Source organism: Glycine max, chromosome 2, assembly GCF_000004515.6.
Source record: "Glycine max cultivar Williams 82 chromosome 2, Glycine_max_v4.0, whole genome shotgun sequence".
Lineage (NCBI taxonomy): Eukaryota > Viridiplantae > Streptophyta > Magnoliopsida > Fabales > Fabaceae > Glycine > Glycine max.
This window is the reverse complement of record NC_016089.4, coordinates 10,151,086-10,169,768: the sequence shown is the minus strand read 5'-3', so window position 1 is coordinate 10,169,768 and position 18,683 is coordinate 10,151,086. Positions and strand designations below refer to the sequence as shown.

At 29.2% G+C, this 18,683-nt stretch overlaps 1 protein-coding gene across 1 annotated transcript; it reads right to left on the bottom strand.

Annotated features, from left to right (window-relative positions):
• Window positions 1–395: 395 nt before the first annotated feature.
• LOC100783995 (protein FEZ) lies at window positions 396–2,711 on the bottom strand. The gene is made up of 3 exons (XM_003520028.5): window positions 2,294–2,711; window positions 1,847–2,148; window positions 396–1,432 (listed from the first exon to the last, which is right to left on the bottom strand). The coding sequence occupies exons 1-3, from the start codon at window positions 2,484–2,486 to the stop codon at window positions 599–601; spliced, it is 1,329 nt and encodes a 442-aa protein (XP_003520076.1). The 5' UTR covers window positions 2,487–2,711; the 3' UTR covers window positions 396–598.
• Between the last annotated feature and the right edge of the window lie 15,972 nt (window positions 2,712–18,683).

The window sequence follows — 18,683 nt, the reverse complement described above, 5'->3', positions numbered from 1 at the left end:
AAAATTAAGATTAAAATTATTATTTACATGAATGTAAAAGTATGAATATTTTTAAAAAATATATAAATACTATAGTATCCTATGCATTAAATCATGCCCATTATCATCCCTATTAATATCCAATGTAGCTAATTTTGAAAGATTCCTATTTCCTAATGATACATTAATAATTATTTAAATAATTTTCATTACGCATATTTTAGAGTGTATAGTAAGCAATTAGATATTGGCACGTTGACCTGAAAAGTGCACATAATACTTTAATTAAAATGCCCTGTTAGGGACATCATGTGTACATGTCTCCGCTAGACGTACTGATTCTGGTAATTGGCTGTATTTGCTTAATTCTTTTCATTCTTGTTTAGGAACTCGCGCAATATTGCCGTCAAATTTCTATTCCATAGACATTTGAGTTAAAACATAACCTTAAGTTACAAAAAAAGTTTCAAATTAATAATAATAATAAGTCCTACTTTGCTAATGTAAATTGAACAGAAATCTAAGCTAAAAAGTCAGACTTAGTAGTTGTTACTAGCTACTAGAAGCTACAAAAACAACGGCTTCTAATTTGTCTAATTAAAATAAAAAAAATGGACAACTAAGTATAGCACTTAGTTGTGGAATAATAACTAGATGGCACATCACAAGGAAAAGAGGAAGTATCCCAAAGCAGATTATTTGACTTCCAGGCATCTCCAATATTCAAAGGCATAGTAACACTTAATGGAAACCCAATGGATCGTTGTACTACTGTCTCCAACTCCAACTCTGGGTCATCAACACGAGGCACATTCACATTAGGACCCTTTACCAATGCATAAATATTATCACAATATTGTTGTTGCTGGTTACCAAATGTGGTTTGCATATTCTCACGTAGAAATGGTATTGGGTAGCCACTACAGTGCTCTTGCAACACACCAAAGTTTGAAGCTGCATTTGTATTTGTGTCCTCTGAAGTAGTCTTGTTAAAATCTCCAAGCACTGAGGATGACATGTTCAACAGCATGGAAGAAACGTCCATTATTGTAGATTTGGGATTAGTTTCTGATGTTTCAAAGGGGGGTGATGAGAATAACAAGCTAGTGCTAAGGTCTTCATTTGAAATGGGAAAATGATCAAAGGCTTTGTAAAGCAATGGGTTAATGATGGATTTGCATGAGGCCACATCTAAGGGACAAAGAGTACTGCTATTAGTGGTTAAGGGTTGTGAATCATTGTAATTGTTAGAACAGTACTGGCTGGCTAAGGTAGTTTTCTTTGTCATTGACATGTTGTCTGAACAAAACTGGGTAGTGTTGTCTTGATCTTTGGTTAGGATATGATGATCAGAGGTTCTTGTTTCAGGTAGGGAAGAGACCCAAGAGTGAGACAAAGCTCTTTGAGCTGTAGCATTGGTTTTCTTGAATATCCTGCAGATAGCCCAAGATTCCTGCATATGTTCAAAACCAAGTTAATTAAAGAAGTCCAAAACTGATGATCTTCACAACCACAAACACTTGAAAATTGAAACTCCTGACTAACTCGCTAAAAAAAGAGATTAAGGATATGTTTGGATTCAAGACAGAAGAGTTTTTAAGATCTTTCTCTACTAAATATAGAACTTTTCTTAATAAGAAAATTCTCAAAAACTCATCCGGCGTTGTTTAAACAGACTTTTGATCAGTGTCTATTTGGTTAAGCGTTGGAATCAAGTTTTAACATAAGTTAAAAAAAAAAAACACGTGTTCCAAGGCACAAAATCAAAAGCAACGTTGGAAGCTTTTTTTTTTTAACCCCAGTTGCGTTGAGGGAAACGCGTACACAAACACATGCAGCTTAAGTTTGGGTAAGTTTTGTTACTTACATTAGCAGGAATGGTGATCTTGTCTATGTACTTTGGAGATAGTGAGTCAGTGAGAGAAGGTAGCCTGAACTCATGCATCATCCAATCAGTTTTGACTCCTTTGGCAGCTCTACCTTTGTAAAAGACTAGGGATTTCTTGAGGCCAATGCACTTTGAACCTTCTGAGGAGTAGATAGGCCTATCAGTCCCTGTAGCTTTCCAGAACCCAGCTCCAGTTACCCTATTAGGCCTTGCACTGTTTCTGTATTTTCTGTCCCTGGGACAGTAGAAATACCACTCTTTTTCTCCTGTGGTGGCCAACTCTACACACATCAAAATCATAAATCTGTTAGATAATGTATGCCATTAGAGACCTTTAAATAATAACAAAAGAATATATAGAGAGAGAGAAAGCCAAGCTAATTAAGTTTAGTGTAATATGAACTAAGAGAGAGGTATGTGTCTTACTTGGAAGATCCCAAGGGTCAAATTTGTAGATATCAAGCTGCTTGATGAGCTCAATAGTCAAAGGGCGTTGTTGAATCTTTCTCTTGAGGTAAAACCCTACAAGCTCCTCATCAGTTGGATGAAACCTAAACCCTGGTAGCATAACTTCATCCAGTTTCTCAGCAGCATCATTATTATTTCTCTCTTCCATCATATCTAAACCTAGCTATATATCTTGTTCTAATATAACCCTCTTAATTATTAATATGGAAAAAGAAAGAGAGAGAAAGTGAGAGATCCTTTCCCCCTAAAAGAAATTTCAACCAACAACACAACTAGAAAAAAGTGGAAGCTGCTTTCAAAGAGATATATGACCTTAAAAGTTTTGAACAAGAAGAAAAGAACCCTAGAAGAAGTGCATGTGGTGGTTATGATGAGAAGTATATATTGAAATTTGAAAGACAAAGAAGAAGAAGCAGGTAAGAGTGAGAGTGGGAGTGAAGTGTAGTTAATTAGAAGTGATTATATGCTTCCTGAGAAGGGGTCTGCCTCCGAAGGATCAGCCGTTTTTTCTGGTGACTTTCAAAGGAGTGTGTGTGTTTTGCGAGAATCGCTTAAGTTTGGTTCATGAAAACATGCAAAGGGCAAAGCTCTTAATACAGAACGACTACCGAGAAAGAAAGAAATTAAAGCCATTATTAACCATTTAAGTCAATACAGTACTAGAGTTTTTCCACCATATACTAACAAGGAATCCTCATTCTCATTAGAAAATAAATACTAATTATATTGAATAAAAATTATGTGTTTCTCTTTTTAGTAAAAGTATACTAGTTTAATTTTCACATATATACTATTATTGTAGATATTTTTACAATGTTAACTAATTAAAAATCAACCTAATTAATACATTTTAAAAATAATTATAACAAAAGTAAAAAATGTTATTATGCATGATAGGATATAATAGTGTAAAATATATTTATACTTTTTTAATATATTTTATTTTTTAACATTAAAAGATAAACTGTACCTTAATTAAAGAAATTTTTTCTTTTAACGATTCTTTTTAAGACGTAAAGATTATTAAAATAAGCTTTAACTCTCCCAGAAAATATTGTATATTATGTACGAATTTGTCTATATGAGACTTATGACCTTATGGTAGAATCTCAATAAACCGCCTAATTTTGAAGCTTCCGAGGGATTACAAATCTTATATATTTAAATTACCCTTTAAACACATTAATGTCATGAAAGTTTTGGTCTATCTGCTACAAGCCAAGACATCGGATCATAGTTCCAAGTAATCAATGATATTTATGTAATAGTATAGTGTTTGAAACTTTGAAATATCATTTGGAAACGTGGACCTGAACCAGATTCCCAAACAGAGCTTAAATTTATAATTCAACAGCAAATTCCAGTCAGACCCAGTAAGGATTTTATTATTTAAGGTTTCTGGGAATTTGAAAATCCGGTTTCTATTCCATTCCCAGAGCTTCTATTCCACTGATTTTGCCAGGTTGAATCAGTTAAATATTAATTATTATTTTAAGGTTAATGTCAAATTTCTAATAACAAGAGGGCGTGTGATCAAAGTCTAATGTGGTTGAGGGGACCGCTTTGCCCTTATGGAAACCTTATTATCAAATTATTATTAATCTTAACTAAACCCTTTTGTTTATTACTACCAATGTATCTAACATTAGAGTTTGCTAAATTTCTCTGTAACATGTGCTTCATGGATATTTGACCTTGTTCCTTTAAGCTTAATTCCTTCACAAGATAGAATAAGTATTTAAATTAGTTTTTTATTTTACGGATTAAAATGTAACTTTTTATAGTTTTTTAAGGGAATTTTACAAATTAATACTACGTGTTATTTAAAAAAAACATAAGGGAAACAATTACGTACTTAATTCCCAGATATAACCATCTATATAATATACATCAATTAGAAATGTTCTAATGACCTTAATAGATCTGACACTTTATTTATTAACCGTTGCTTTAAATTTCTTAAACATATATAATATAAACACATTCAATGAGGTGTAATTCAATTGGTAACATATGATGAATTTGTGAGAGAGAATTTGAATTTTATCCCGGCAGAAAATATACTCTTGAAAAAAAGTTAAAGACTTTAAATGTAACTAAATCTCAAATCAAAATAATTATTGTTATTGTTAATAAAAAATATAATATTAACACATCTCCTTTTCTTTTTATATTTAATCAGGTAAACCCACAATTTTCTGATAAAATCATCAATGAGGAAATGAAGTAAGTGTTACCAAACACATCAATGTATTAAATGTCCAAAGGTTTTCTTCATCTAGATGGAGGTTAAGCAGTTTCTTGTCTGCGCATGCTTGCTCACAAAACATCCTCTAACATTGCTATTTTGGAAGCTTGATTAAGGGAAATTCTTTTTTTGCATGCATATTCAAGAAAAGGAATGCCATAAAGGTTTTGGAATGCGCATATTGTTTCTGAATTATAATTGTTAAAAAAATATCAATTATCAAAATAAATTACGATGATTATAACTAGGACTATTAAGGTATTGAAGGTTTTTTATAATATCTTAATTTCTATGTGTTGTGCGCGCCTGGGCGTGGGTGGGGATGCGACAAGGAAATCAGGAAAGGATATATATGACATATCACTACATGACATTTGAGAGAAATGAACATTAAAATAAACTCACATTTCAAAATAAAAGAAATCATGGAAATGCGACCAAAGCCTTTATAAGCATGTGATCTAATATCATTTATCCTTCGGTTTGTATAGGTGCACGTACGTATTGAGAGTACACTATTTCAATATTCAAAGGTTAAAATCCTACCAAAATTTAATACAGTAGATTTTGTGAAAAGATTGGGAGATTTTTTTTTTGTTACAAAAAAGACCCGGAGATGATAACATGTTAAAAATATAATTAGTAATAATAATAAATGTTAAGAAACTTTAAACTTGACAAATCAAATTTTGAACTTTAAACTTTGCCCCTTGTGCCTTCATGTTGAGAATTTCTTCCATATATTTAAAACGTGGCATATATACATATTTTAAGTTATTTTTATTTTATTTAATTATTGTTATAATTTTCTATTCCAATAAATAATGTGATATGATATTATAAGATAATTATTTATTATTAGTGAATTTTATTTTATATGATTAAATTAAGTGAGTTTGTTAGATTACTACATAAGATGATATATATTTAAATGAACAGTCTCCAATATATCAAATCATCAGATATAGTTTATTTTCTTCTTATCTGAAAAGTTACGAATGTCTCATTAAAAATTGAAGCGACTTTAATTGAAGAATAATCATAATTTCATTGTTCATGTTCTTAATTAATAATCACAAAAATCTTACAACAATTATAAAAAAAACAATTAGATCAGGAACCAATTACACATTCAAATAATTTATTTAATTTTTAATAATCAAACATGTTATAAATCTCAGAATCTTAGTTGAATTGTCTTAAGTTATAGATTTGTGAATTATTAGATTCAGTATAAAAATAAAAAAATAAGAATTAAATATTAAATATAATCTCAATAGTTGTAGGCTTATAGCAACACAGGTTATAGGTTATTTATAAAAAAAAAATCATCCAAGTTGATTTCTATTTTTTTTTATAAAATTTCAATTATCACTTAATAAAGGTTGATCGACATGGTTCTTTTTAATTTAAATCTTGTATTATCATGTTTCTTTATAATTTAAGACCTGAAATATGATCATGGGATTTTGCTCTTTGGTTTAAACTTTGATAGTTGTTTTGTTTTTAAGAGAATGGATGTTAAAATAAATTTATTTATATTTGGAAATAATACTATTTCAAAAGTTAATTTGTATCCTAAATAATAAAATAAATCATCTTTGAAACATAATCATAAGTATATTTTCAGAACTTTATCTTAAAGTTTTATACGTAAAATTATTTCTGTTCACCAGATATATGAAAAACCGCCTTTAGAAAAAAGATATATGAAAAATCATACTCATTAAAGATCAATTTTACAACTTATGTACAATGTGTTTGGAATGAGTTATAAGATGTGCGTAAACTTGTATTTCTGCATCAATTTCACTACAGACACAAAAGCTATAACGACATGCTTCTAATTTGACATGGATAAACATGTCACAGAATTGGAACCAAACATGTACTTAGTATCAAATTTTCTCACCATGTTGTATGTGGCCAAACACCTTACATGTTTGGCGGAGCATATGCTTTCAAAACTTGCTTTTGGAGACGAGAGAAAAATATTCTAATAAAGAGGCTCAACTTTGAAAATGTTTTCAACTTTATGTTTGGAACGGAAACCAAACAAATTCTGATATTACTTTAGTAGGCCATGTCAATAAATGGCTAGCATATGGAAAAGTTAAACTTTTTTTCCTCATAACAAGCAAATTAAAAGGATTTTAAGCTTCATCAGGAGTTTATTAAAAAAAGAATATAATAGAACTCTTAGTAAATTAAAATACATATACTTAAAATAAATAAATTCAATGAAACCAAAGAGTGAGAACTATGTAGTTGGTTCGAGTGACAATAAATTCAAATATGTTAAGTAATGTCTTAAATTTATGTCTTATAAATAAATAAATAAATAATTGAAATAAAAGATTTGGCTTAAGATATATAATTAGTCAAGGTTTATTACAAGAATTTCAATGATAAAGCACGTGAACAGAAAATACCTTAAAAAATAGTATGACAAAAATTTGCACAAATAAATTAGCCATATGCAAGTCATGGTTGCAAATATTTGCAGATTTTATAGTTTTATATATTAGCCCAGAATTATAGATCATGGCTCATGATGAGAATGTACTGTATTCCAGTAGTGAAAAAGTTCTGTGCGGGGTTGGTGACGATAAAACTTGTGGAAGGCAAATTTAATCCTCTATATTTTTGTAAACTTTGGGAATACGAATAAGTATGGGATTTCTCAATTTCTTGCTTTTAGTAAAATCAAATAAGTTTTAGCAATGGAACCTAAAAAGGGTCTTAAATTTTCTTTAAGACACCACACGTGCACTTGGCTTTGCCAAATATGTCTTTCGGGTGGACGACAAGTACCGTACAACTAATTAATGAAAAATTTCACTGAGTCAAATGGCAAACTTGGGACTCCAAATTCAGTGAAGCTCCCCAAAGTCTAGCCCTCGGTTGGAACCATTTTTGTCTGTTCTTTGACCTAGGGTTTGCTTCCCAAACGTGTAACCAAAGTTTAAAACTGAGTCAAACTCTCAAAACCCTAACATCTATGCCTCTTTCTACGTGTGTTGCACCGCCACCACTCTCAATAAGGGGCCAAAGTCCGATTAGTAAAGTTTCATGAAAAGCATAAGTAAATTAATGCCGAGTTGCCATGATGACTTGTGGCCTCACTTAAAAGTTACTGTATACAAAAATAGATGCACCTTAGAGTAATAAATTCATTTAACACACCCAAAAAATGAAATACAAGTAGAGGTGAAATAATAGTTTCAGCAATTTAAAAAAGATAATCATCAGTTCAAACAAGAACAGTAAAAGTGAAATATTTTTTTACACTCTTTCTAATATAATCTTTATTATTGAATAAAATTTATGTGGGTTTCACTAGCTAAATAAATATATATGTGAGTCTCATGCATTATTAAACCAATAGAATGCACATGAATTTTAATGAATACGAGAGTATGTTACTATTACAATAGTATTCTCTACTACAAAAAATATGTGTATAACTTCTTTCTAATCTCTTTGTAGTTCCAACGTATCGAACCTCAACATAGGTGGTGTGTTTTCCCCGTTTTTATAATGCTTTGTTTGGATTAAGAGTTAAATAGAGAGAGGGGGATATATAAGAAGGAAAGGGTGGAAAAAAATTAATATGAATGATAAAAATAGAGAAGTAGAATATAAAAAATATGTTTTTTTGATAGACAAAAATAAGAAAGAAAGTATATATAGGAATTTCTCTATGCTTAGTTGAGTGAGTGGAGAAAATAAATAAATTATATAAAAAATAATTTATAATAATTAAAAAACATTTTTTAACTTAATTTTTTAAAAATATATTTAAGAAAACATGAAAAAAGAGAGAGATATATCCTCCCATTTCATTCCATTTCTAGGGGAAATTGTTTGCCGATGAGTTTCATAGAAATAACTTTTCTTCCTTAGTTCCTTCTTGTTTCTCCTCTCAAACAATAGGTTAAAATTTAATATTTCTAAAACATATTTCTCTTTCCTATTTTCTTCCACTTCATTTCTCCCCAAATAAACAATGGGTTAAACAAAATTATTTGGTTATTGCAAACAAAATCGTTAATAAAAGAGAACCAATCTAAAGTAATAAGGTCTCGAAAAAAATTATACGTTAATGGTTTTAAAAAATTACTATTAACTTTAATAATTATAATTAATAAGCTTTATTACAATAATTTTTATTACTTTTTTATATTTTTATATCACTCTTTATTAATTTTTTATAATTTATACCACTATTTAAAATAAATATGTCCCTATAGTTACTCCAACATTATTTTTTTCCCTAACTTTAAAACTATTTCTATATATAAGTTCTGTTTGAAAACACTTCTGAACCTTTTTTGGTCCTTGTCTTTGAAAAGCTTTAACATTGTTAATAGGCGTTGACTTTGACGTGCATGTGTGTTATATGTTATAGTGCATATGTTTGCACTATATTTATGTTTAGTCTATGTAATTGCATAAATTTTACTTTTTAGTTTCTACACTAAAAAATCATATATTTTAGTTCTTATACAAATACTTTCAATTCCATTTGGATCCATACCATTTAAAAAAAACTTAATGTTGTTAGCATTGAATTATGTAGCATTGGTGTGACATTGGCATGTATTATATCTCAAAATTATTTGTTTTAGTTCTTGACAAACATTTTTTATGTTTTAATCTTTATTAACAGCTTTCTTGCCTTGATTTCTTGTCCTTCACCTTATCTATCTCCTTCTTTTCTTTTTTGGTATAAATTCCTCTCTCCTTTTATTTTGCAAGTTATTGATGCATTGCATTTTATTCCATATATTTCATATTTGTTCGTATAAGTTTGCATTTATTTTGTGTTTATTAGGACAAGTTGTCTATTTGTTTTCTCTAATTTTTATAACATGTGACTTTTTTATATTTATTTTGTGTTTTTGGTCCTTATAAAGGTGAATTACTTAAAGAGATTATCATTAAGGGTGGATAAACGGGTTCAGGTCTATGGACTGGCCCGCGGGACCCGCAGTTCGCGCGGGTTACGGACCAATTTTTTTAAACGATCCATGGTTATGTCATATTTTTGGACCCGCTCCGATTAATCCGCGGACTATGCGGGTTTGACCCATGGGATCCGCGGGTTGCTCGCAGCTTTCATTAAGTTTAATGTGTATGACTCTGACCCAGTTATATTATGTTTGATTTTCTCTTTTTCACTTTAAACTTTTCTTTTAAAATAAATATTTAAAGATAAAAATAAAAGATTTAAATTAAAAGATGATAAAGATAAAAAAGGATAAGATAAGAAAAATAAAAAATAACAGAAATAAAAGATTAAGATAAAAAAGGATAAGTGATAACATACTAAAAATCTTCCTTTTTGATATTTTCTCGATCTTTTTTCTTTTAATCTATCTTTTTCATATTTGCAAGCTATAAATAATAAAAATATCAATTCTTATCATTTAAGCTAAAACTAATTGTTAAATAAATATTTTTAAATATATTTCAATATATTTTTATTATAAAAAATAACCCACATCACATTTAGCAGTTATCATTGTAGCAGGCTAAGAACATTTTTTTCTCCACCACGCAGTTACGGGCACCCACAAATCATACGACTCTTTCCCTTACAAGGAGAACAAAACGCGACTCACACTCACGCAGTCACGCGACACACCACAGCGGCACAACCTCGGCCTACCACCGCGCCACCACGCAAAGTACATCTTTTCTCTCTCTAGAATTTGTTTTTATCTTATTTTTGTTGGGACTGATTCATTGTTGTTGTACTCTTAAATATGGAGATGGAGAAGGCTCAAGATACTTCAAATATGGAATCATTTGTTATTGGAGATGTTATAATTTCATGTTTTAGATTTATTACTTGGATTTTCTTTTGTTAAGACATTATTTATTTTATTGATGTAATTGACTAATTTTTGAGATTTTATTTACATCTATATTAAACTTAATTTGATTGTATTGTATTTTTATTAAAATTGAAATTCTTTTAAAACTAAGCCCGCGGACCGGCCCGTTTGACCCGCGGGGTCCGTAGGGCGAGGGCAGACCAATTTATTTAGTCCGTGTAAGAAACAGGACAGATTGGTCCGGTTCGCTGTCAATGTCGGCTTATGCGGGCGGGCCTTACGCGGGGTGGGCCGGCCCGCTTACCCACCCCTAATTGTCATGGATGTTTGAGGTTCTATGTTTCGAGTGACTTTGATATAGAGAAAGAGCATTTGGAACCATGTTGAATCTTGGATCAAGCAAAGGAAGGACCACATGCAACTACGTAAGATAAATGAAGAAAGGTGACAAATTTGATAGCTAGAGGACATGACATATGTGCAATGTTTTGATGATGTATTTAGTTGTAGGCATAGAAACGACATGAGACCAATGCCTAAATTTCAAGGACGATATTATCTATAACTTTTGTGAAAACACCAAATCAAGAATCTCATATCTTTTGTCTGCAACACTTTATTTCACATTTGTTTGTCTTGTGTTTTAATTGTAATGGGTTGGGGGCTCTTTTAGGTTTTTACGTTTAAATTAATAGGCATTTTAGAAATTTTTTTAACAATCTTCAACCTGAGGAAACCCCATGAGGGAGGTGATGACTCTAGGCCTCGGATTGAAGATGATTGCTCTCTTCTTCTTAGTATTCTATTGAGGCTTGGCCTTTGATTGAATAATGGATTTTTAATTAAATTATCTTGGTATTTTGTTAAGTTCTTTTATTGGTTCCTTGTTAATTTATTGATTTTCTTTATGTGAAGCAATTGATCACTATTAAATCATTGACATGTGCATTAAATTGTTACAAGTAGTAAAGTAACGGAAATCCAAGTGTCGAGTCCACATGAATTTTATTTGTACTTAGATTTATGCAAACCTAATTTTCAAGCAATAGAAGAGATAAAGAATTGTAAGTGGAAATTATAAGGCAGAAGTAAAAGATAAGAGAACAAGAAAAATAAACAATAACTTAAATGCGAAGAATGAATTCAGAATGCAAATGTGTTGGGGTCTATCATACCAAAATTACTTGTGATGCATTGTTAATAATTTTTCTCTATCTAATGTTATCATAGTTTTTACATGCATCTACTATGATACTCTATCTTTGGTTTCCCTCATGAAGAGCTTAACTTATCTATTTTCTCTCTTAAATTCCTTTGCAAAGATGAAATAGTAAATTATATTAAGATTAAATATGCATGAAATAGGCTAAACAAACATCACTCTATTCCTAGACATGATTTCATTTAGATGTCCTTTCCCAGTTCTCTAGAAAATAACCATTTTCCAATGCATTATGATGTGAACCTGAGTAGGAGCGGATCATTTGATACATGCTACGGAGATTTGGATGACGCCACTTCCAGTAAAGGAAGATAAGTCAGGGTAGACGTCACAAGAATTACCTTGATAAGTCTGAGATTGGTTCAACAAGGAACTCAGAGAGAAACTCTCACCAAATTTTATCAAATGCCAAAAGTTTTTTTTATTGAAAATAAAAACCAATACTTATAATGTATCTGAACAAAAAGATAAAAATAGACATGAGCCTTCTAAACAGTTTGGGCCAAAATTACAATAAATAAAAATTATAACTAAAAATATATTTAACTTGGGCCTTTAAATTAGTTTGGGCCTTCAGCAACAATTAATAGTCTTGATAGTGTCTCTGCCTATGGGCCTTCATCCTTCTCCACTTGGGCCTTCATCCTTCTCCACTCAGGGGTTTTATCCTTCTCCACTTGGGCCTTCGTCCTTCCCCACTTGGGTCTTTAGCCTGTATTTGGCCAGTTTCAGGATTCTCATCATTCCCTCCTTCTTGGAAAACATTTGTCCTCAAATGTCCAAGATCATCACCAGGTTCAAGTACCACTTCCTTTCTTTTCGTTGAACCTGTCTTGTGCACTAAGCAAACTATTCCAATCTTCAACTTTTTTTTCAAAGTTTTTTCTTCAAGTTTTTTCATTAATTTTTCCTCCAAAGCACTTGTAATTTCCTTCTTTTGAATCTTGTTGGTTAAAAATTAAAATGATATTAAAATCCTCATTAGTCCATTTGAACAACAATAAAGTAGAGGAATTTTAATCATTCTTAGTCAAAATTGACTATCAATTAAACCAAAATTTCACAATTATCAATCACCATTTTTCATAACCTTAGATGTTTAGGAAAGAACTAAAAGGTAAACCTAACCATTGGAACCATAAGGAAGGAACTTAGGTTTTAAATCACAAAAGTAGATTTAATCCTTTGAGGATCAAATGAATTAATTAACAAATAGCAATATGGGTCTAATTGAACATATAACTACCATAAAATTAGGGGTCAATTCGATTAGATACACCTGTGTGTCTTAAGAGGGAACAAAAATTATCATAGATTAATTCAATTTCAAAGAGAACCAATAAGAACAATTAGGTTGGAAAATTAGCCTATTAAAAAATCATTGTGTGAATTCTCAATTCTAAAAAATTTCTCATATTTGATTTTTATCTAATTATTGTTATTCTTTCTTTATTTTAATTTACTTTCCATTTTTATTTTATTCTCAATATTTATTCTTAATCAAATAATGTTTCTGTTTTTATCTTCTTAAATCACAATAAATTAGTAATAATAAAACACAATGCCTTTGGAAGAATGATAAATTTTATTATTTGACAATGATCGTACACTTGTGATTTTTCTCACATTGATCAATTACATTTCTTCTATAAATCCTCTCACATTAATCAATTCTTATTGATCATATATAATTGGAGAGTTTTAAGGTTACAAAATATGATCAGCCATGCAAGTTAACTAGTATAAGATTATTCTAATTTAACTAATAATTTCAAATTTGAATGCTTAAAATATACTGTAATTACGTTTAAATTCAATATAAAGAATTATGTCACCTATAAGTATTACCTAATAACTCAAGTTTATTAGAATGAGTCAAATAAGAAAAGGCTAAGGTAGTTTAAATTTAATAATATAGTGGAAGAAATTCCTACATCTACTTTAAGATCTTTGGACTAAATAATCAAAATAGTCTTTTAAATTATAGGCACCATCCATTAATTTTTGAAATTATAAAAAATAAATTTTAGTCTTTGAAATTAAAAACTAGTAGTAGTCATTTTAATCCTTATTGATTTTAATAACTATCAGTCACGGGATAGTCATTTTGATCTCTCCCTTTGGTATGCTTCTGGCAATTTGGTCCCTAACACACCAAGGTCCAAATCAACATATGATTATCAAATTTAAATTCAAATTGATAGTAAATAAATTCAAAGGCTAAACTATTTGATTTTATATAAAAATTGAATCAATTGATAATATTAATTGTAAGGATATTTGTGAAATTAGGGAATATATTTTTTTATAATATCAACAACAAATTAACAAATATTTATAAATTAAAATGTGTTATTCACTCCTTTCATGTAAAATTGCACTCTACATATTTTGAAAAATGTTTCCCAAATTTACAAAATTGGCTCTGTCAGCAAGTCAGCATCATTCTTTCACCGCTCGCAAAGCAACCTTCACAATTATCTTTCACCACTCTACAGCTAAGCCCACGTACCAGCCACTACTTACAATTTTGCATTAATCCAAATCTTTTAAAAAGATATGATAATCCAAATCTTTTAAAAAGATATGATAATCCAAATCTTTTAACAAATAAAATCTCAAAGTTGGAGAAAGATTAATCTCTACAAAAAAATTACCATAAAAGCTTGTTACATACTGCATGCTTTTATGTGTGATTTGATTCTTGCATTAAAACAAAAAAGATTTATCAAGCACAACAGCAAGGGTCAACACATCTTCAATTTGATTTATTGATGTTATACACAATTACACATTACATACTTGCTATCGGCCTTAGATTTTCTTAACTACAAACAAGGTTGACACATATACTAGAAAACTAGATTCTTTAAATATGTTAACAAGAAGAGTTCAATTCTCTAGGGTGCATATAAAAAATATGTTATTATAAGAGATAAAATTTATTTTAATAATCTTTAATTCTCTATACTTCCAAGAATAGTCTTACAACTTTCCACTATAAGAATACTTTTATTTTCAGGAAGAAAAAAAAAACTCTTCGTGACACAATAATTTGAAAAACCGGTTAATCAACAAATTTTTACTAGATCAAATTAAGTCCGCTTAGTTAAAAGTGTTGATATTGGACTTCCATCTTACGTAGAGAAAGGCCCAAAATTTCATGGGAGTGATACTGAGAAGGTTGAGGTTGAGCATATGGAATCCCCAAAATAGTCCCTAGAAAAATGTCACAAGTTTTTTAATTGTTGTTTTTCGGAACGACAGGAGGAAGAATTATTAGTTTCAAAACAAAATAATTTCATTTTTTTTCTTACTTACTCTAATATAAATCCGAAAATGATAAAGTAACATTTGTGTAATCTTTCATATACCCCATGAAAATATTTTCTGCCATCGTATTATGTTGTATTTACATGGTACTTAAAACAAACAGTCGTGGAAATTCTCCAGGGGTGAGGTGAGTGAGAGCAAATACAGTAGCACTGATGACCTCTCCTCTGTAAATCAGATTAAATCACACCACCACGTCTTCTCTTCACTATGTTTATTATAACATGGTAGTATAATATTATCTAATTATGCTCAAGTATTACACACGTTTAATATACTAGCTAAATTTTAACATGATAAATATATTTTGAATGATATTATAATTCAACATCTAATATGATAGTAAGCCACAATAATAATTCAATCAAGTAAAACAGCACCATAATGAAATTAAATAATTAATATTTGTAGAAAAAACATTTTGAATTAGTTTTGTTCAATTTGCTTTTACAAATATTTTTAATATATAATTTTTTAATCTTGTAATTAAATTAGGTAAGGGTCATTTGTAATAAAATTTGAGAAAAACATATTTAATGAAATTATTTTAATAAAGGGTATATTTCATGATTCTCAAGAATTGTAATTTTTAAAAATTATGATTCTTGCCAGGAACGAATATAGAGGAGGACGGGTAGAGGTCCTAACCCCATCCCTAATCGGAACTTTTTATGTATACACAATACACATATATTTTTAGGGTAAATTATATTCGTATTTCACTCTATGTTTTTCTTATATCTAATATTATTTCCTTTTTTATATTATTTTTATTATTTTTCTTTTAATATTTACTCTATGTTTTTCTTAAATTGTATCTAATACTATTTCCTTTTTTATATTATTTTTATTCTTTTTCTTTTAATATTCACTTTATGTTTTTCTTAAATTGTATCTAATATTATTTCTTTTTTTATATTATTTTTATTCTTTTTCTTTTAATATGATTAATTAACGTCAATTAAAATATGTGAGCAAATAAAATTGTCCAAACATCTTTGTTATACTTGCATTTTCTGTATTTTTTTCAAATTGTACTCGATACCCCTGTTTTGTTTACATTATTTTTACCCCTTCTTTTGTTAATGTCATTAAATAACGTTAATTGAACTATGTGAACTGATGAAATTATCCTAACATCTTTGTTATACTTGCATCTCGTGTGTTTTTTCTCAAATTGTATCTGATACCCCTCTTTTGTTTACATTACTCTCACATCTCTTCTATTATTGTTAACTAACGTTAATTGAAATATGTGAGTAAAGGAAATTATCTTAACATCTTTATCAAATACTCAATAACAAGTTAACAACTAACCATGTGAATGGACATTTCTCAAGACAACAACAATTTTCCTTTAATATTTGACTCTTACTTCATTGTTGCTAGCACTTGAAGAAAAAGTAACTCTTGATTGAAACATTTTATCAAATATCTAACCATAAAAAATAAATGTTTCAAAGAAAGGAATTAAAAACACAAATGTATGAACAAAACACTAAAATTTGAAGCAAATGTCCATATTCAGTCAATAGGTAATGACTAGGAACACGTCTAACAAAAACGCAACAACCAAACTACTCAACACACACACACACAAATTGAACTAAGAAGAAGAAGAAGCACATGTTGAAATATTTCCAGATTAAAAATGGTGTCATGTCTTTTATGCAGTTAAGAGAAAGAAAATGAGGATATTTTAGACATAAATTTTCATTAAAAGTCATGTGATCAACATGTGCCCATTTTCTATTAAATTATTAACCGGTATTTAGGAAAGAGAGAGTCTGCGTGTAATGTAAGCTAAATAATTAAAGATCTTTTTGTAGGATGTAAAAAATGAGGGATGTTGAGTGCAATTTGAAAAAAAAACACACAAAGAATGTGAGTGTATTTTTCTCATATTTTTAAGTTAGTATAAACTTATGTAAAATTAATTATGTATTATTATAATAATTGTTACAATAATTAAGGTTGTGTAAAACTAATTGTGTGTTTCTTATTACTATGAAATCGTTAAAGTTATTATTATTTAAAATAAAAATTAGTTTTGATTTTACGTATAAATAGAAAACATTTTAAAAAAATATTATTTATTTAAAGTTAGATATCAAAATGGAGAAAAAAGAATATGCACTAATGTTAATTTTTAAAATAATTATCTTAAAGTAATTTAAAATATATAAATTTTGTAATTGAATGACAATCTAAATATTTAGACATTAAACTTTTTTTTTACTATAGAAATTAAACACTACTAGGTTATGAAAAAATGTATCCCGTATTAAACGTGTCTCCTTAGGTTAAATGCACCTAATTAAAAGAAAAATGTTGAAGTATTAATTTATGGGATCAAATCTTTAAAACATGTAATCATTCAATCAATATGTATCATAAGCAGCACGGTGAAAATAACGAGCTGCATAACCCAATTTCCATCGTCCAATATGTTTCCATGGATTTTATTTATCTAGATTTTGTATTAAATTTTATTTAGCGTAGATTATATTTCGCACGAATTATGAAGAATGTTTTGGATAATAACAAAAGTAAGCAGGATTTCGTTGTGTGGTGGAGACAGTTTGAGCGAAATCTTGATTTTTTTTTGGGTATAATAATAATAATAATTTGTTTTTCGATAGCTAACCCATAAAATGAAATTGCAGGCTAACCTATTTTTTTTTTTCAGCTTCTTGTCTCATCATTCCATTGACAAATGTTGTACAGTATCAAATGACGGTTCCATTTGAATCATTATGGTTGAGCTTCTCTAAGTTAGGTTAGCCTGCAATTTCCATTTATGGGGTTAGTTAAAGTTCTATTCTACTATGCTAGATAATCATACCCCCATCCTATATCTTTTCCACTTGTTTCATTTTGTTTATCATAGTAAAAATTTGGAATCTGGTGCGATTTGGCTTGATCAAATCAATCATCATATTCAAGATATATTTAACCCAAAAGGTTCAAGAATGGGTGTAAGTACATATTTCACTTAAATAGTAAAAATGATTTATTTAGTTAAAAAAATTATGTTTAATTTTTATTGTACTGTAAATGAGATTAATTTCTGACAAATAAAAAAATATTTAAAATACTTAGATATGTGACTTTGATTAGATCTAAATCTTGAAATCTAACATTATTCAACCCATATTAAATATACACTTTTATCCACACACACATGCAAACAAACAAAAGAAAATCCCACTTTAATGTTGTTCAAAGTTGTGAGTGACATTTATGTGAATAGTAGTGATCAAGAAAATAAAATATGACAGGAAATATTAAACAAAATACAGAATAATAAAATACAATAAATAGGTAGCTAGAAGGACGAAAAGACGGGACGGCAAGGATAGGCATGGGCACAACAAAAAATCTGTGTTCTTAATTTTGCAATGGTCAATGCGATCTGTGCACTTGTTATTTATTATTTGAAGTTTCATCCGTTCATTATGATGTTACTATCATATTAGTAGTTAAAAAAGATTAGTTTAGTTTTAAAATACCAAGAAACTAATACCATGTTTTTGTCCTGTCGGTGGCCAATTCAGATCGAAGATATTCATGAACATAGGTTATATATGTACTTTGGTTTATACGAGGCTATCAATGAAGAATCCTTACTCTTTCATTTTTTTATTTAAAAAACCATAATTAAAATAATCCTGTGTGTTGCTAACGGAGACACCGACATAA